The sequence below is a fragment of the Neodiprion virginianus genome, chromosome 4, assembly GCF_021901495.1.
Source record: "Neodiprion virginianus isolate iyNeoVirg1 chromosome 4, iyNeoVirg1.1, whole genome shotgun sequence".
Classification (NCBI taxonomy): domain Eukaryota; kingdom Metazoa; phylum Arthropoda; class Insecta; order Hymenoptera; family Diprionidae; genus Neodiprion; species Neodiprion virginianus.
This window is the reverse complement of record NC_060880.1, coordinates 17,467,242-17,487,929: the sequence shown is the minus strand read 5'-3', so window position 1 is coordinate 17,487,929 and position 20,688 is coordinate 17,467,242. Positions and strand designations below refer to the sequence as shown.

At 33.0% G+C, this 20,688-nt stretch overlaps 2 protein-coding genes across 2 annotated transcripts in view; one reads left to right on the top strand and one right to left on the bottom strand.

Annotated features, from left to right (window-relative positions):
- Positions 1 to 20,688, bottom strand: part of LOC124302994 (elongation factor-like GTPase 1) — a 104,499-nt gene that overhangs the window by 49,457 nt on the left and 34,354 nt on the right. The gene's annotated exons all lie outside the window — the stretch shown is intronic.
- Positions 5,265 to 20,688, top strand: part of LOC124303000 (uncharacterized) — a 41,487-nt gene continuing 26,063 nt past the window's right edge. Inside the window, exons 1-2 of the mRNA XM_046759652.1 lie at positions 5,265 to 5,624; positions 13,274 to 14,010. Of these exons, the coding sequence (XP_046615608.1) occupies positions 13,558 to 14,010 (453 nt within the window). The 5' untranslated portion in view covers positions 5,265 to 5,624; positions 13,274 to 13,557. The remainder of the gene's footprint in view (positions 5,625 to 13,273; positions 14,011 to 20,688) is intronic.

Genomic DNA, 20,688 nt, shown 5'->3' with positions numbered 1-20,688 from the left:
ACTCGTCATGTGCGATGCAATGCCCTGTTAATATTCGGCCGACATGTTTATTATTCCCCGGGTATAACGAGCGATGCGCGAGTTTCGCAAACAGCTGCAATTTCGCCCGATGATTTTTAATTTTTTTTTTTTTTTTTTGTATTCCGTTTGCTTTCTTTCTCTCATTTCCTTACTGTCCAAATGACTTTGGTACAGAGAATTCTGTTTGTTTAGAAAGTAGCAATTTAATGGGGTAACGTGATTTGGAGGGCGACGTGTATACATCGTTTACAAGACATACCGAAACCAGAAATGCGCGACATAGAATAGTAAGCATAATTGTCAAATTTTATGATTCTTTTTTCGCGAAAATTAGTTCCAAAGTTTCATTCGCAAAATTCTATGCAGCGGTTTCAATTGAATGAAAAATATTTCCGACGAATGTTTATGAATTTCAGTACTTGATATTTTCAACAAGAGTCAAGATCTTGCTAACATTTATCTTACGATCTTTTATCAAGAGGAATAATAAAACGTATTATAATGATGATAATAACAGTAATTCCAAGCAATTAAAATAGTTCGGAAAATATGTAGCTGATATCTTACATATTTATTAAAAACGTTCGCCGGCTCGAAGAAAGTATCTATCTTGATTATATTATTACAAGTGAAATCTGAACTAACATATTGCAACTAATTCGTGTAAAAGACGAGCGTTACAGAATATTATAAGTGGAACAATTATAAATCTCTTATACCAATTACAAGATAAATCGAAAGATAATAACGAGGCTCTCTCGCCAGCTCTCGCAGAACAAAGGGCGCTGGAGTGCAGAAGAAAATTAGTTCCATAATTTCCAGAAGAAGATGAGTTAATTAATTCCTTGCCTTTACCCGTGAAACATACGCTTGATAATATTGTGTTATGGAACTGGGAAATTCACTCGCCTGATGGAAAATTTTTTTTACCTCGCTTTCTTTCTTTTCTTTTGTCCTTGTTTAACCCTATTTTTTACCTCCCTAGTTACGTACAGAAGATATTCTTCCTTGACGATTTTGCGAATCAGGGTTTTGGAATACAAAATTGATAATAATACAAAAAGTAAATAAATAAAACCGACATGTTTGATTATTTTGTAACTATCGATAATAATATCTTTTGTGAATTTCACTTTCTGATTAAAAAATTGGAATAACAATTTTGCGTATCGACGATACTTTTTAATTCATATAAAATTGTACCTCAACATGAAATGTTTTTGCAATAAATTATTCGCTTTCATACATCGTTTGATTTCAAATCAGTCGAATAATTTTTTGATACTCAAAAATCCTCGCCATTTTCACGAGAACCACTAGCAATTCAGATAAACTTGTCACACAAAGTTGTGCACTGATGAAAGGACATCTTCGTGACTGGCATAATTTTTATTTTATTTTTTTTATTACAATTGAACTACCGAAAACTGAAATTTTATGTATAGAATAGTCGATTCATTGTTGTTTCAATTGAATAAAAAATAACAACAGTGCTGTTAGATTAATCGGAAAAAATATCATCACCGTGAATAAACAATTTGCAAAATAATAACTCGACAAAAATAAAAATTAAATGAAAAAAATAAAAAAAAAAACATCATCTTTCACCACAACGCGTTACTTATCCAAGCGATGAAAGTTTCTTTCATCGAAATGGAAAAACCGCATGACTTTTCCATAGCCTAAAAACAAAAGACCGTTTTGTCATTTGGTCTGCGGTCGCAGTAGAGAACTTAGATCAAAGACACCGGGAGAAGATTTGACCCAGTTTGAAAATAAAGAAAGGAGAAACAGAGATAATTGAGATTAATCCTCGACAATGTGCATATATATATATATGGATTTACCTACACAGAAAGGAGTGAGTAATTCGGGAGTTTGGGAACTGGGGCAATTTTCATGCTTAATACATTTTAAATCCTGGTCGAGTGAGCAAGCTGATTCTAATTCTCTTCGTGATTTAACGTTACGCGGAAATTGGACGAGAAACTGTCGCTGCCTAAATCGATTTCTCGAACTTGATATTATCCGAAGAAAAATATTTAAAAAAAAAAATAATAAAATAAAAAACTATCACCGCTTCATCCAGAAGTCGGCGAAGCAAAAGCCGGGAGCACCGCTGATTAAACTTTTGCAACTGTACGCAGTAGGTTTAACTACTTACTTCTTGTTCTTTCATTTTCACCTGAGGGTGGAAAAGTGGAATTTCCTGAAAACTGGTAAACAACATTCTCCTTACTCCGTAGCTCGCAGAATTACTATCACAAGCTTCTTAATAATTAATTCTCTTCTCGAACTTTTTTTCATTAAGCTATTTAGTTAATTAGTTAAGCAACCGGGAAACATTTTCGCTTCAATGCCAACGTAGTCTACGTTCTCTGAATTCTTTGAAGTTGAAAATTTTCCAACGTTTCCAATTGCTTTCAAGTGAATTGATAATTCTCGGAATTTTTGTCATAACAATAGACTGAAAAATTCCATATTACGCGTCTCTCGATTGTTTTATTACAATAAAATATTCTTTATGTTTCACTCTCGCGATAATCTGAAAATTCCCTAAGATATATATTATGTTTTTACCATTCCAATTTTTCGGGAGGAGAAATGAAAACAGCCAAAGATTTCCAAAAATTTACACTATCAACAAGAAATATACTTCAGTTTTCAAATAAACAAAAAAATTTTTAAAAAATTCCAATTTTCTTACGATTTTATCAGTTAAATTGTGCATACGTCAAACCGTTCCAACTTCTCCGATAATTTACTGAAAATATTGAAATATCTCTCCACTTTCTTCGGGGCAGATTTTGAAAAGAATCACCGAATTTTTCAACGGACTAAAAAACGTTCCCAAGTCTTTTTAAGCTGACGATACCTTGTAAACAACAAACTCAATATCTCCTATAAATTTGTATCTGTAACATATAATATCAGTAAACAATCTGTGAATATAAATAATATAAAATCTTTTTCTGTCACACAAAGATCAGAATATATTGAAGTAAAGTTCCGTAAGAAAGAAGGAATTGCAACAAAGAAAGATGAAAAAAAAAAAAAAAAAAAAAATACCATAATCCCGTAAGCCGATTAAAAATTCAGCGACAATGACGACATTCTGCCTGACACAAATTGTCTCGATTTATCTGACCCAATTAGAAAATGTTACTGTAAATGAAATTGCATCGATTCTCTTTTGCTCGTTCTTTTCTAATTATTAAACTTAACCCTGAATCAGGCCGTCAGTTTCTCATGATTTGCATATCGGCAAATTTCCCGCATCGAGGCTGATTTATAATCGCTGAAAAGGCAATTGAATATAGTAAATGAAATACAGCTCTGCACGGTAAGTAGGAATAAGGAACGAAACGCGATCAACTCCGGCGGTCGTTCGCAGCCAACGAACCAGCGAGTAAAAATTCTCTTAACAGGTAACTGCCAAACAACGAAACGCTACTGTAAACGTACAAAGCGAACTGTACCAACATCGCTGTTGCCACTATGAGAAACGGTACAAGATAGGTGTCACGGTTTAAACAACCTGACAAAATCGCGACGACGATCATCATGGCCGAAGGAATGAATTCGTCATAGGAGTGTTAAAGTACACGAGTATTATAGCTATTCCGCTCTCTTTCTCTTTATCTCTGTATAATTGTCCCGCGGATTCGCCTTCGCGCAAATTAAGAAAAGAAAAGAAAAATATTTTTCTCACCTAGTCGGACAGAGAAGAAGAATGTATGAAAATATCTACGAACGTCTTTGGCATGTAAAAAGAAAAAAAAAAAGGAAATGAAAGACTTTACTTATATGAAAAGTCTAACGTTTGTGTTACATAGTGTATTTTATTTTATTTATATTCTAAACGAATGGAAACAGTGTTGAAAAAAATGTAAAAACCATAAAAAAAAAACTGTGGTTCAATTAAATTTGGAAACAAAAAACATGTTGTTTATTGAGCTAAGAAAGGCTCGATTATAAATATTCTTGGGGCAAGTCAATTGTAATTTTTGTACGAATAATTTTTTCAATTCCACGATCGTATTGTTAATTTTTTTTGTTGATAAATGAATGTTTTAAAAACCGTTTAACACGAATGTTTCCTTAACAACAATATCCTTCGAGATAATCACAAAAACACGTGCATTAAAATAATGCAAAAAGTCCAGAATTTTTTGAAACATACAAAGTGAAGTAAAGAGAGGAGAAATTTGATTTCGTCTTGTTTTCGTCGTACATGAATTTACAAAAAACGATGAAAAATAAGCGATTGCCTTGAAATTTAGAGGATATCGTACTGAGAAAAAATGCAATGTTCGTTTCGTCGAAGTAAACGATTATAACTTTCATATTCAAAGATTGAAAATGAGTCGTCGAGATGTAACAAGTTATCATCAATTCAAAACGTATGTCGTGTATTACATAATATAGGTGTATGTACAGAATGGTACGTTGACTTGCTAATACTTTACTTGGAAGAAGCACTTTTTTTTCAATAAACATTCAACTTGAACATAATTTTCAATTTTCAATATTCACAGTTAAAAATAATAAGCTTCTAGAAAATTTCTATCGAATTAATATTGTTTCAGACAAGATGTCACGAAACAATTCAATTCAATGATTTTAGAATCATCAACACAAAGATTTTTCGGTGTAGTTAATATCAATTTTCTCCCCAAAAATTGACTGAAAATTTGGAAAAATTTTTTTTCAACTTCCCGTGCAGGATATCGATCGAAATTCATTGTGTATCACACAGCGTGCAAAATATCATCTACAGTATTGTTATTTCTTTACACATAAGACGGCTGGAATTAATTTTTTACTAATTTCAATATATTTTTGCACAAGATCATAATACCATTGTTTTCTGTTCAAGATATTAATATACGTCACATATATTATAAGTCAATAAAAAACACATAAGATTATTTCAAGATTTTAAAGTGTTTTCATCAAAGTTTGGTACGAAATGCGGAAAACTCCTCTTGTTTAATTCGTGTGTAATTTGGCAAGAATAAACTACCGCTGCTACGGCTAGTGTGCATTTATAGCCGGATGATTTTCAGCTTCGCGTATGCTGAATTGCATCGATTCTAGGTCTAGGATGCAAAGCCGGGAGGAGCAGCGCTGCGAGGTGGTAAACGTGAGCGGGATCCGCGGTTTCTGGTTGGTCGGTAAGTGGGCCCAGCGGGGACTCATAGGCAGGGTACGTCCTACGAGAGGCCGCAGTCGGAGTCGAAAACCCGGACTCGTCATCTCGCTCGTTCGTATCGAGTATAAATTTTCTCACGATCATCGTAATACGAGACGAATGACACTTGCATGAAAGTCGATAAATCGTTCATGTTAATAATAATTGACCATCGATTATATCGCGTAGATTTCTTTCCGAAATCGAAACCGTTGATCGCGGGACGACGATTTGAACCGGGAATTTGAAAAGCGGAGAGCGAAAGATAAAAAAAAATAAAGTAAAACTGGATAATAAAAAAATAATTCATTGCGCAGTGTGAGGTGTTGGATCAACGTATAATTTACTCGCAGTTGTTCGTTTTTTTTTTTTTTTCGTTTCTTTTTTACAGCTAATTGACGTAACACAGGTGAGCTTTTCATATCTTGAAATAAAAATAAGAAATAAATGGGGGAAAAAAAACCATCAACACCAGTTGACAAGGATTCGAGATTTTTTTTTTCTGTCGTTGCAACGTATTATTATTATTGTTGTTGTAATTATTATTCGCTTACGATGAGAATGTTTTTCTTCAAAGTTTCGTTCATGAATATTTTGCATGCGAATATATGTTATTATTATAGAGTATCGCGAATAGGAAATCAAAGAGAGACGGGGAGAGAAAGAGCAGAAAAGGAAAGAAACAAAAACGAAAAATTGATAATCCGCAGTTTGATTGACAATTTCAGTTAGATTACATTTTCCTACGGTTTGTTTTTCTCCCGCGAACCTTTGAAGTGAAAAGCTCATTTCGCTTGGATATGGAGTCGATACCAATACTGCATTTCTTTTTTTTTTTTTTTTTTTTTTTGTATTTCACTTGATTCGTGCTTAATTATTTCTGTACCTAAATAAAAGTTGAATCCTTCGATGCTTTTTATGTTCCAATAATTTGCATATCACGTGATAATAACTGCGTATCAAATAGCAGTGAACGAAACAAGTTTGATGTATCAAACGTTGGATAAAACAAATTGTTTCTATCTTCATACTATTTCTTATCACATATTTCATCGTTTGAAAAAATAAAATCAAACTTTGTACCATGCAATTAGATTTCGTAGTATTTGTTTTCCCGTAAAATTGAATTTCGTCTCTTAAACTCGTTTATAAACATATGTATGGGGCATTCCACGCCAACTCAGTAAACGGTTGGCCACGATATTCTTTAATTTCACCAAGGATTTTTCCCACGCTAGTAAAACCCCTGAAAAAGCTTTTATAAGAATTTTCAATTTTTTTAAATCACTTATCTTTAACGTATGATTTCTCAAACTCACCTCGAACGTACCGAAATTGATTTTTATGAAACCAGAAAAAAAAAAAAAACACTCGGTCTCCGGAATGAAACATTTTTACGCAAGATTCGGAGTGAGACCTTATTTTTTTATACTTTTCTTAAATGGTTTTTTCCATTTTCATACCTGTTCAAAATCTATCGTAATACATACCGCATCTCCGATTTGATTACCAATTTTTTCAAATTGATTTTTCAGTGTTAAAACATACTCACGATTTAAAAAAAATTTTATTACAGATTTTGAACAGGTATGAAAATAGAAGAAAAAAAAAAAACGATTGAAAAAATAGAAAAAATTATTTAAAATAAAAATGTCATGGTCAACCGTTTGCTGAGTTGTCGTGGAATGCCCCATATATTATATTACCCATTACTACTATTTTTTTCAAGCTGTCATTATATTCTCAAGTATTTCAAGTTCCTTCATATATTCAATAATTCTTCGAATTGTTCTCTACTCGATATATTTATAGATAAAAATTTGACGGACTGAATAATTTGGGATTAAAAAAAGAATCGATAAAAAAGAAAAAAAAAAAAAAACACAGAAAAAGAGAAAACGCGCGATGGAAATAAGTTTTTAGTTCATTTTGCGGGCATCGATTCCGTTCCTCCGATGCTCTGCAACTGTGGGTAGAAGTGTGGGCGATTTACAGTTTCATGAAAATCTGAATTCTAGGTGAAACTTGATCGATTCTGCCTGAATTTATAGGAATCTCCGCAGGCGCGGCCAGTCCTTTTACCCACTTACGTCGTAATCGCTACTTATACGTGAAACGAGGTCAATTTATGCGAATGAAAACCATTCAAAAATTTGGCAAATTAAACAACGTACAATACAAAAACGAATAATAACAAAGATAATTGAGCTCTGCAGTAAAGTTTCGTTTGTTACCGATTTGTTGTCACAAAAAAAAAAAAAAAAAGAAAAAGAAAAATTGTAATTAAAGAAATGACTTATAAAAGTCAATGTTTAATGATTCTCTCACCTATGAAGTAGACGACGTTTTTTCACTTTTATAAATTTGATTCTTATAAAAATAAACGTAACCTTTACCCTTATTGCGTATTTCGGTTCGTACCCTTATTTTTGCTATTTTAATTACTCCAAATCTAGTTGAAGATCCAACAGTTGGTTCACTTGATTATTCGTTTGGGAGAAAGCTGCACGCCTTCTGGTTTACGAAATATACAATTAGCAAGAAATCACGCGAGTATTAAATACCCCACGTGCCGGTTAAAGGTTAATGTAGAATATTGAATTTTAAATTTTGAATATTAAATATACGTCTGTTTATTTTCACGCAAATTTTCGTATCAAAGCAAGTTTAATAATAATCGACATTCGAAATCGCGAATTATCACAGAAAGAAGAAGAAAAACTAACAATATCATCGAGGTCTAAATAACCTTAGTAAAAAGTTTCATATTTGCGAGAAACGTAATACTTTTTGCAATTTTCGGAAAATAGATTTTTTTTTTTTTTTAGTTTCCACAGAAAAGTTCTCGCTTCAGCAGTACATTTTTCTAGATTTATTATTCGGTGACAAAAACTGTGATACATAAAGGGTAAAAATACCGCCACAGTGGCGAGTAGCGATATTGCTGGAATGCTTGTATTTTACCGGTTTCATTCTTTTTTTTTTTTTTCTCTTTTGTAAATATATATATTCAATATACGAAATATTTCACGCGATGCTAACCGTCAACTTTTTCCCTCCCCGTGTGTATTCTGTTATACATCGGTTGAGGTTGGTAAACGTAATAATAGATAACGGTTTGAGGATCCATGCATGCGTGAAGCTGCTCCCGCATGGATTGCAGCACGTACGTTATTATAGGTATACAGAGATAGGTGCCGTCACTTCGTCGCGGCATTATACCCGATTACATACAGCATCCTTTTTTATTTGTTTATTCGCTTACATTTCCCTCCTTTTTATTACGAAGAAATTCGTGGGTTATACAAGTTTTTCTATAAGTACACGTTTAATTAGCAGACGCGATTGTTCTCACACATCGGAAATTCAACCTGATTTACTACGGTTCAATAGCTTTGGAAGATTTGTCTCGTCACATGATTTTTGTTTTCCCCACTCGGAGAAACATTTAATTCCGGTTACCGCTCAGTCCTTAACTATTTTCATTTTTTACCACAATCGATAAATATTGTTTAAGTCGAGTATCCGTTACTATTCTTTCTCGTTACGATCACTGTTGCTATATTTTCTTGCAACTGTTGCGATAATTTAATGCTTGTGCGACGATAAATTGATATTAAAGCCTTGTTTAACTAAAAAAGTGGAGTAAACTTCGCAAACTGATTTTGCGTTGCGATTACCAAAAAAGGATCGACGATAGCGCAAAATGGTTAGGCGTACCTCGTTTTTCCTAATTCCAACAATATTCGAACAGTTTTTTTAACGATACCTGTTTTACTCAATTTTTCTATGTACCGTAATTGAAATTTTTCTCATTGCCGTCTGTCGACACGTCATTTTTGACAAATCAACCTATGAATATATTTTTTTGCATGTGTAATTTTTCAATGTTCTTCAAGTTCAAGGAAATAAGGAAATCAGAAAACCATGAACAGGGAAACTACACAAATTCGATCACACCGCATTTCAATATTCATAAACTTATGGTACAAAGATTGTTCGCAGAATCTTTCGTTTTTTGTCGAAAGAATTTTCTACTCTTCTATGTGATTTTCAACAAATTTTCACGCAGACCGAAACTCTGAACAGCAATATAAATTCCGTGATTCAAACTTAATTACTGAGACGAATAATGGATTCTGAAATGATCGTGTTATAAAAAAATAATTATCCAAATCTAAGATGCCTTTTACGATATTATCAGGATACACCGGAGAAAATTTCTAACAGTTTTCATTTTTCTGTCTAAAATGAAAAACGTGATTTCGGATGAAAAATGAAAACAAGTTGTTTTTTTCTTTTTTTACTCATCTATATATTATTTTCTGATGCATAGAAATTCGCACTACATTTAGTTCAAAAACGTAGTAACGTGACAGGTATAATCACATGAAACAGTAACTTTACCATATTTTCTCGTACAACCTTGTATAATAACATAGTTTATAACTATAGTTTCGCAATAAAAGTGTCCCAGGCAATAATAAAAAAATGAAATTTGTCCCAGTGGCATAATAAGCGATCTTAGAGTATGACCAGGAAATTCCGATATCTCGACGGTTACTTTCAGCATCACCTTGTATTACACTAAACGAATTTCCGTATGTAAAATATCGCAGAGAGATAAAACCTGTTACGATGTAGAAAACCTTTATCAGTATAGACATCGACGAGAGGATCGAATATCGAGGACGCGATTCACTGCACCGTTTCTATATTATCATATGTAGATCGTCCGTTCGGTCTAAGAGGCGCGGGTCTAACGGTATGGATGCTGTGAATTTAATCCTGCAGTCGGACAGGGTTTAACGTTAAGCTTTGCAGTGTTCGCAGGTGCGTGGCGACGATGCAGAATCAGCATAAAGACAAGAGAGACAAAGAGTAACTCTAGCGTATTACGATAAGCGTTAGGGTGCTCTTTATTCGACTAGTTTATAAAATGGGTATATTGAATACATGAAGATGGGAAAAAATTTATGCACAATTTTACCCTTCAATTTCTAGATGAATACGTTGCCGAAAGCTTCGAAAGTTTAAAATGAAGAATGCGTGTGGTTTTTTTTTTTTTCTAACTTTGGTAAAAATTTAAGGAACGATTTGAAACTTAGCAAAGTTGTTGTTTGTGTTGATGAGAAGAAACCTTGAGAACTTCAATTTTTTTGTTATCATCATTTCCTTATACTTGATAATACTCGATAAAAACGATGCTATTTGATTATATATATATATTAGGGTGAGCCAAAAAAACTAACCTATCGAATCTCTATGCTCTTAAGAGGACCTACTTACTGAGAAAAAAATTCTCACGTTTCGGAAACTTTTTAGCTCAATTTTGAAAGCTCAATGTCGCTGGCTATTTGAAATTTCCCATTTAAATAACACCCGAAAATTTATTTTTTTTTTCATTAAAAATGTTGTAACTATTGAAGCGTCAATTGAAAAATTTCATATTCAAGGCTAAGTTTCTAATAGAAGCGAATGGATATTTAAAAAAAAACATCACGAACAAGAGGGTATTGTTTTTAAACGTAATTTCAAGGAAAACATATGCGGTATCAGAAAAACCAGCAGAAACGAACATAATCAATATTTTTTCGCCTCCTGAAAATACGCTATCTTTTATTTGAACAAATCAAATCTTAAATCAACCTTTGCCAAATTACGAACGTTTCAAGCTCTCATAAACAATGGAATAACGATGTTTCAATTTTTTACACAATATTTAAGAAATAAAAAGTTTGAATAAAATTCACTACAAATTTTTTATTTTTTTTATCTCATAAACTTTCATTATAATTAAATAGATCCGGAATTTCGAGTAAAGTAGAAATGAAAATTTCCTATTTGCAGCAAATCGCGGTGTTTTAAATTTTTAATGAAATTTATACGCGATGTCCGTGCAGAATAATATCTGGAGGTAGATAAAAAAAAAAAAAGAAAGAGAAAAAGTATAATTTCATCGACTGAGGTATAATAATAATAATAATAATAATAATCGTATAAATAATAATCAAATGATGAAGCGCATTGAGAATAACGTCTTTCTCTTCAATCTCTCATCTTTCCTCGTCTTGTATTGTCTGTTTCTCTCTCTCTCTCTGTTGTTGCAGTTTATTAGAGTAAAAATAGGTTTTATTTGCAACGAGTGGTTTACCATCCTCGTGAGAAAATGCCGCAACGGCTTGTTTCCTCGCACATAATAGATATTATACAGCCCGTTGAAAGTAAAAATAATTCCGTTCAACGTTTGTATACCTATACGTATAGGTATACAGACACGTTTATATATTTGTATGCGTACAAGTATATGTATACATGTATATGTATATATTTCACAACCGATGCGCCGCGATAAAACGGAGTGCAAAACACGGTAGACATTATGCTGCAGCAACAGCAGCAATATGGTGCGAAAATATAACAACGGAATTAGGAAATAACGGAGAAAGGCAACGGGAACACGGCGAGTAAATCGATAAACTGTGATGTGTGTGTGTGTGCGTGTGTATGTATGTATATATATATATACACGCCGGTACAAGAAAATAGACGAGAAAAAAATTGAGGCAAAGAAAACAGATAAAGAAAAAGAGAAGAATTAGACAAGCTGGTAAGAACAAGATGAGGGAGTGGTTTTTTTTTTTTCCTTTTTCTTTCAAGCACGAAATGCGACAAATTACTATTATTTACCGATGCAAAACGAACAGTATTAGCGAATTGGATCTAAAACTCGTGTTCATAAAAAAAAAATATATATTTTTCTAACGTTAAAGATAAATATACAAAAATGAAGAAAACATGAAAAGAGTAAAATTGTGGATGATGCAATGTTGGATGTAAATTTGATTTGTGACAAATGAATTCTGAACGTTTATTTGTAGCAGATACTTTTCGAAAGTTCGAAAGATTTTCTGAAGAGAAACAGTGGAAGAAAAAGATACAGTTAGGTGGTAGTTACGCCTAAAGTGTGAATAAAATTTATCTGGTGTAAAGTTTTTATTCAAATCATTGTTAAATTTCTGAAACGAAGTTATGAAATTCTTCCGAATCTCTATCGATGTTTATGAATGATTAAAATTTGTTAAACACATTCACTTAGACACGTAGAATTAGTTTGCTTCTTTCATACATTTTTTCTAAAACTGTTTCTCAAAGGTTTGAATTATTCTCTGACAATGGTATTTTAAGAATATCTCTTTCTACTGTACATAATCCGATTTCTGATTATGATAGAATTTCAGAGAAGAAAAAACAGTGCAAAGGAAATGGAAGTCGATAATTTCTGTTGAAACGAATTAGGAAAATACGTTATATATTAACAATTTTGAAATTATTTTGACGAGAAGGAAGTAAAAATGAGAAAATAAATCAATGAATTAGAGAAACTTTGAAAGCTTCGGTTTTTTTTCTTAAATCTCGAATTCTGAAAACATATTTCCTTTTTTCCTTTCCAGTTGTTCAAATGAAAATCAAATGCAAGGCTGTTTTTTGCTTTTCAAGTATAATCAAAATACATTACAAGCACGAAATTTTGGTTTTCAAATCAAATATCAAGAAACGTATTAGTTTCGGTTGAAAATAAATTTTTCTAATTTCAACGAATCTTCACGTTTGTGGATCTCTATAAGTATCTGAATATGAGTTTTTAGAAAAAATTAAGTTTTTCCGTCTGTATGTCCCGGCAAAGTACCGCGATGATCGCGAAAATAACTTCATGAAAAAATCTGAAATTACAGGACTTTACATTCAAACGACGGGCATGAAAAGATGCCACGTTTCATATTTTTGAACGTGTTTTTTATCGATAAAATCGAAATTCGAAAAGTGTTAATCACTTCGGCATAGTTTAAACGACGTTAAAAAGATTCACACAAATTATTACAGAACGAATAAAACAACGAAATAGAAAACAATGTTGTGAAAAATACTATTTTTACCGGATTTTTTTTTATTTTTTTTATTTAATTGTATCTAAGCGTGAAATACTTATAGTGAATAATTGTGAAAAAAATAAATAAATAAATAAATAGATTGTTGATATTCATATTATGATTTCAGAATTGCAGAACTTAAACAATCGAGGAAGAAAAGTCTCTCTTAAAAACAGTCCGCGAATAGAATGAAAATAGTAATCGCATGATCGAGAAGTGGATAAAATTAAGAATATTCACGTGCGGAGAGTGATATAAGATCAAATAAGCAGAAACGAGTTAAGGAAGATCGAAAGTCAAGTAAAGTGGAGAAAAACTAAGGAAGAGAAAGACAAAAAGCAAAAAAAGAAACCTACAAATCGAATAAAAAACCATCGACGTAGAGACAGAAAGAAATTGACTGGAAGTGAAATGATGAAATCGATGAAATTGTTGTCCTCACTTTTGATGGTTTACGGAGTGATCGGATTTCCGAATCAACAGCAGAGCCAAGAGCCTCGGGATGCTGCCGGAAATGGGGTCGAGTTAAAACTGCAGGGAATGATAACCTCCTCCTCGCCGTCGCCCAACAACAACAACAACTCGGGGAAGTTTAACTCGACGAAGAGCGTCATCGCGACATCCTCGACGGCGTCCGCGTCGTCGTCGTCGGGAAAAATGAAGTCTTCGTCGTCGACGACATCCCTGCCGGAAACCAAGAAGAAGGTTCTCGTCTCAAAGAGCACCGAGCATCCGATTCCGGTGGCAATTGATCAGATCGGCGTTACGACGGTTTCTACCGGAGTTAAAGAGACTCGCGGATCGCTGATTGGGAAAATCAGACCGCAAATAAAACTCACGACTAATTACAGCAGCGCCAGTGAGGTGAGAGAATTTCTTCTTCTTCTTTTTTTCCTTTTTTCGAGGTATCGAGTGCGGAAATGAAGCGAAAAGTTGTTTATTCCCGACTCGATTGTAAAGTTTACTTTTTTTTTTTTTCTTTTTACCTCAAAAGCGGGACGAAAATGGTATATTTTTTCCTAAAACGCATTTGCGGGAAATATCAGCCCAATTTAAGAGTACGAATTTTCAAATAAATGTTTCAGCCAGAGTTTAGTCGGAAATAAAGTCATACGTGTTAACACAGGTATAAATGTCGACTTTATTCCCTTGTTACGTAATGTAATATTGTGCATGTTTTGACAGAGAAGAAATGTAAATGAAAATGAAGTATGGAAAAGGGATTGCTCTGCATGTTTTTCCAAGACGATTTTTCGCGGATACGATATTTTTAAGAAGAATTTAATTTCAAAACTGCGCAAAAGTCACGGTTCATTGCGTTGTTTCAAATTCAGGTGCGCCGTTTGATTGAAAAGTTTTTTTTTTTTTTTTTTTTATCTATATACGTTTCAAATTCAGGATAAAAAAATTATTTTCGTGAGCGAAAAAGAATAAAATCTTGATGCGAACAATTTGTTTCTCCGTTCCGAAGCGTGATTCGAGATCTGGACAAAAATTGAATGCAATCTGCTCTATTCAAATAATTTGTAAATGATTTAAGCCACCTCTAACGAAGCGAAGAGAAATAAAAATCTTAGGCGGGTCCTGAAAGATTTCGTTTGAGAGCACAAGTTGGAATCGGCCTAGATTTTCTTAACGATGTCTTGAATGAAAATTGCGACAAGAAAAAAAAATCACTATTTTGCAACTTTTCAGCTCGACTTTAAATAAAAGAGTTGAATTTGTGAAATACCAATATAATAATATATATTTTACTTCATTGCCGTGGTTTATTAAATTTCATACGTTTACCAAGGAGTATGACAATTATGACGTATTTAGCCAAGAACAACGTTGGAGTGAATTTTTTCAGCGGAAATACGGAAGTTTGAATCATATTAGCGTAACTATACATTAAAAGTTTTTTAGGGGTTACAATAGAAAATTAAGACGGATTTAAAGTGAATTATAAATCAAGTAAAAATTTTATTCGCGTCGCTAATGTAATTTGTATGGTAGATTCGGCTGTTATTCCGCTGTTTTCTTAGAGTATCAGATTTCAAGAGTACATTTTGCGATAAGTTACACCGAGTACACTTTTTTTTTCCATGAGAAACATTGAAACGCAAGTCTCGACCGATAAGTCGACAGTTAATAAAAGTTCAGGTAAAAAGAAAAGTGGGCTAGGGATCTGAATAAGTCTGTACCTACTGACAATGAGTTAAAAACACTTTAAGGTACTCAAAGAAATTTTTTATTACTTTCAAGAAGTTGGGTGGTAAACAACTTCATAAAATTGAAAACAAGGTCTTATTAATTTTGTGAGATTGAGTGGTGAGAACTTTTGCAACGAAATGAGATTACATAAGAGACGAAAAACGAAAAAGACTCTTCGCTACTGAAAGAAATGATGATCTGCGGAAATGTGAACGAGACAAACTTCTTCGATTGTTAATGAATTTTTTTCGCGTCAAATAAAACGCGAATTGTTTCGTAGAATGAAAGAATAACGCGTTAAATGTATTACTTTTTTCATTTTTCATATAATCTAATGAAATTTGCAATAAACTCACTGTTACGCTTTTTCGCTTGTTTTTCTCGCGATCTTGAACTTCGTTTCACGTGTCTCTTGAATTTCTTAGATACGTGTGAAACGGCGGCAGTTGCATCGCGTGTTTATATTAAAGCTTTGCAGACGTGATACGGAGACGTAACAGGAGCAATGCAATATTGAACCTGTGGAACGTGAAAGAAATGCGATGCGAAATTTCAGCGCATCGAGAAGAGGCCAGAAATGAAATAAACTGAACTGACCGTGAGTAAAGATTCGAAAAGAACGAACAGAAGAGAACAGCGAATGAGAAATAAAAATGGATAAGAAAAAATTTTAAAACCGGTACTTTTTTGATTATATAGAAAAAAAAAAAACAATTGGCGGATACAAAGCAATGACATAGCCGAATCGATTGTTGATGATTTGTGAGTTTTTGTCGTCTGAAAATGGCAATTTTTCAGTTTCTTCGTGTATATTCAGAGAATGATTGTTTCGGAGGTTGGTTGACTAGAAATTGACAATTTTTATTAATTTTATTACGAGATAATCGTGCATTGACCATTACCGAATTGTTATATCCGTGAAATATGAAAATTTATTTACATACACAAAAATGAGAAATACTACGGTGGTTGATTTAAACCACCAGAAAATTTAAAAAATCAAGAATATTTATTCTATTTTCAAAGATCTGAACATATATTTTCAGAGCAATTATTCTTCTCTCAAGAGATAATAATTTTAAAATTTTTCGAACATCCATACGTTTAAACGGAAATTACGTGTGACCCGTTTTATTATTTATGTATTTCAGTGAATATTTAATTACATCAATTCACGACTCGGTCATTTCGAACGACTATTTCTTCAGCTCGATTGATCGCTGTTATTGCACTGACTGAATACTTGATTTAATTGATCGGTATATATCATCGATTTTACCGTATGGCGTTTCACCTTGATTGAAAAAATAGATGACGCGAAAGATCTACAAAGAAATACTTGAATTTAACAAATAATTAGTCGAGGGGAACAAATGATTGTAAAATTTTGAAATTTATTAAAATCAACCCAACGACCCGTGTCCGGCGTTTAAGCATTGTTTGATGATGGAGAAGAAAAGCAAAGAATTAATGACTACAAAGAATACATTTAACACTGCTTAATTTTGTTAAAAAAAATCCACCGAAACAATCTTTATTAACACGTCGATACCGTTGAATATTAAATTTTGCAAAATTGCATCGATATTATACTATAATAAACAAATGGTGAAACTAAATTGACGACTGAAAAAAAAAAAAGAAAAACTATTTCCAGTGACTTTGTAAAAAATCGCCGTTTCGATAAAATCATCAATCGCAGAGTGAAATCCAAACGAATCTACTAAATTCCCAGGAAACGTTGCACGTGAATTATTCTCAAGACAATTCGTAAAACACGTACATGCGTAAATACGTACCTACAATAAAGTTGCGCGAGTATAAGTGGAGCTCTATAATCAAGGTTAATGGCAGGTAGAGCTCCCTCCATTTCAGAGCGGTCGGAAAGTTAAGCGACGAGGATCTGGATAAATATCAACTGAACACGTAAAGGAGCACGTACATCCATATGTATCCTGTCATCACGCTTTCCGTACTCACATTTGCGCACCGTGCAATTCATGTGGGTAAAAACCGTACTGCACATGAACTGGAACGAACGACAATTTCATGCATTAGTCAGTGCAAAAGAGCACGAATATTCACAGGATGTATAATTTCTAAAGAAATCGTCGTCCTGAAGACAAAAAAAAAAAAAAAAAAACAAAATTAACAAAAATAAAAATATATCACAATATTTATAACCACAAAGAGCGGCAAAACGGAGAAAAAATGTAACAAAATTTCGCACGGTCACCGTCGTCGTTATCATAATTATTATTGTTGTTGTTTTTGTTGCTGCTGCTGCTGAATTAGTTGACGCATTTTGTACAGGCTTTGTTCTTCTGCGAGTAATTTTGAAGAAGAATCGTGAAGTTCAGTTATTTGTACATAAATCTTAGTATGTAATTGATATAAATAAAAAAAAATTGTTCTTCAGCATTCGATCGATCAAATTAATGAAAGAAAATATTGGGAAAAAAAGGCAAAAAAAAAAAAAGAAAAGAAAAAGAAAGGAAACACTGCCCGCTGTTCAGATTTACGGTGCAGATATTTGATAACAGCGTTGTAATTTTATCCTCACTGAAAACCTTATGAGAGAATTTTTGATGTATCGGTTTTTCTTTTTCTATTTTCTTTCTAATATAAAACATCGTAGTATTCGATATTAGTTATAAATTTTTCCGTATCACTACGTTCTACACTTTTTATTTCATTTTATATCATTTTCTTTTCAATCTGCTTACACCCGGTATAATGACAAAGGATTGGCACTGCAGACCTTTTATAAAGTATCTTTTGTGTAATATACGTTTATCCTACAACAATGAGTATAATGAGGCAAAGTGGAGCGAGAGAAAAGTCGGTATTACAAATTACCCTGAAAACTTTGTGCCGTGTAAGCGCGTAATAAAAAAAACAGCAGCAATATGTACGAATTAATTACTAAATGTGGAATTGTATAATCTTCTATTCGCAACATATTTGATCTGCTTTTCTAGATCGGATTTTTTTTTTTTTTATATTAATTCGGTTATAGAGCGAAGCAATTTATCAATGTAAAATACAATTTTTTACTAAAATTATAAAAAAATTTCCTGATCATATTCGTTTTCAATTCCGTCGACATTTTGTGAGAATTTATCCGTTATATCAGTCTGAAAAATCAAAACCTTTCTGAATAATATGAAAAAAGAAAATCCACAACAAAATAAATGGGTTAAAAAAAAACGTGGAAAATTAATTAACCAGTAAATACGTATAATGCGCTTAATATTTTCCAAAAATTTGTGAAAAACTTAAGGAAATTATACGTATACTTGGGAATACAACATGTACGATATTTATACCGGTGCGAATTTCAGCGAGCCTTGTATAAATACAGGCGTGTATAAGTATGTAAAATGAAGTTACAAATAATGTTTTAACGGAAGTGTGCAGCCCACCAAATCTAACCCAGCTCTTAACCTCGAACGGCAAGCATGTGGGTTAAACGTTATAACAGTCAGATTTCTTTGGCATTATCCTGTCATTCATTCGGGTCTTTGTTCGTGCTGATTACATCACTTTCGCATCGTTTCGCGTTTAAAAATCACGTTTAGTACAATGCGAAAATATATGCATACGTACATATATAATACTAACGAAGAAACGGTACTTTGCTAAATATACCCGCTGCAAGTGTAAATTATATATATTGTTATTATTATACGTCACGGAGTGATTTTAGGCAATTAGCAGATGATCTTGAACGATAAAAATTCTCACCTGTGAACTTGCAGAAGCATTGTCAAGATCAGAGAAGCGTATATATGTGACCCGGTAAGAAAAGAAAACGTGGCTACAATGAGATCAACACTCGCAATTCCTTTCTCTCTTCTTTCACGTTATTTTTTAATTCTTTTCTTTATCCCCTTCTCTCCATTGATGGTTTCTTACTCGGCTTTTATCAGTTACCCACAATCGCAATTTATTCCTCTACGTGAATATACATCCACCATATTTACGACAGAGTACAAGGAAGTCTACGTTTAGCCGAGGTACTTTGTTTCCCATTGAACGGCTCGCCTGATTTTTAATCACCTCGTGACGATTTCGAGAGGAAGAAGAAGCAAGGAAAAAATTAAGTAAAAAAAAATTACCATTTCGCACGAGGAAAAAACAATAGTAAATAAACGAATGAGAGAATAGGCATATAATTTCAAGCGATGGAAAAATTCATATCTGACACAAGATTTTAGTGATTTTTTGCAGATTTTTAAATTAGGTCCAAAAACGCGTTGGGTTTCAAAAATCATAAGTAAAAGAAATTTGCTGCAAAAAAAAAACTGTAGAAAATTTGAGCGCCTGTTAGAGATGGAACAACAATGTAAAAAATCTTCAACCAAATCAAAATGGTCGAGGGTCGGAACGTGGTCAATTTGACGCGGAATGCCCCATAAATATGTACTTATACGTGAGTTGCGAGAGAGAGAGGAAAAAATTACAGCGAGGAAACGGTATTAAAGCGCAAAACGAGATTGTCGCGAGTGTATTACAATATACGTTTACCTACCTACAGCGCTCAAAACTCGGTGAAAAGTCGATTCATCTGCTCGCCTTTCACAAAACCCGTTCACAAAATAACCCAATTATATATATAACGTACGTGACAATGTCGAGATTCTTTACTCGCTCACATGCAGTCGGAGAATTTGGTCATAAATTCCTCAGATGATGGTAAGAAGCTATAAAATGTACGTATTAACCCCGATTTTTATTCTCACCATTACTTTGATTGATTTAAAACTAATTAAAGACATTTTGAATTCAGTTCGAATAGGAAAAAGCAAAACACTTACGATTTTTATTATCGTGCGAAATTTTTCCACGAAACTTCAGTTATTCACAAATATGCTCCAAAAATTGTTTAATTCTTCAAGACAATTTTGTCGAGTCAATTGATCAGAAAAAAAAAAAAAGAAATATCATCATCAACTCGTAAATAAATCCATGACTTGTCGCATTTTTCGAGTAAAGTAAAAGTTTAGTGCAAAGAAGGCCAGCGGAGATAATTTGATGGTATAAATGATGAATAAACAGTTTCGTGGTGATTAAAAAAAAAAAAAAAAAAGAATTCTTTACCAACGTAATTATTTTACCGCGTCTATGTTGACTGAATGATATTAACCGTAATTTGTAGCATTATCAAAATTTGATTGTAACGAAACCCTTCAGGGTTATTTTCTGCGGAGAGAAACTGAATGAGAAATTCGGAGAAGGTTTATATCAGACATTATGAGGCTTTTAAGTGTAAAGTGTACAGTAGGAGCGCAAGGTTAAATGTCGAGCGGAGGCCTGGGAATTACGGTCGTAGGAACATTATTA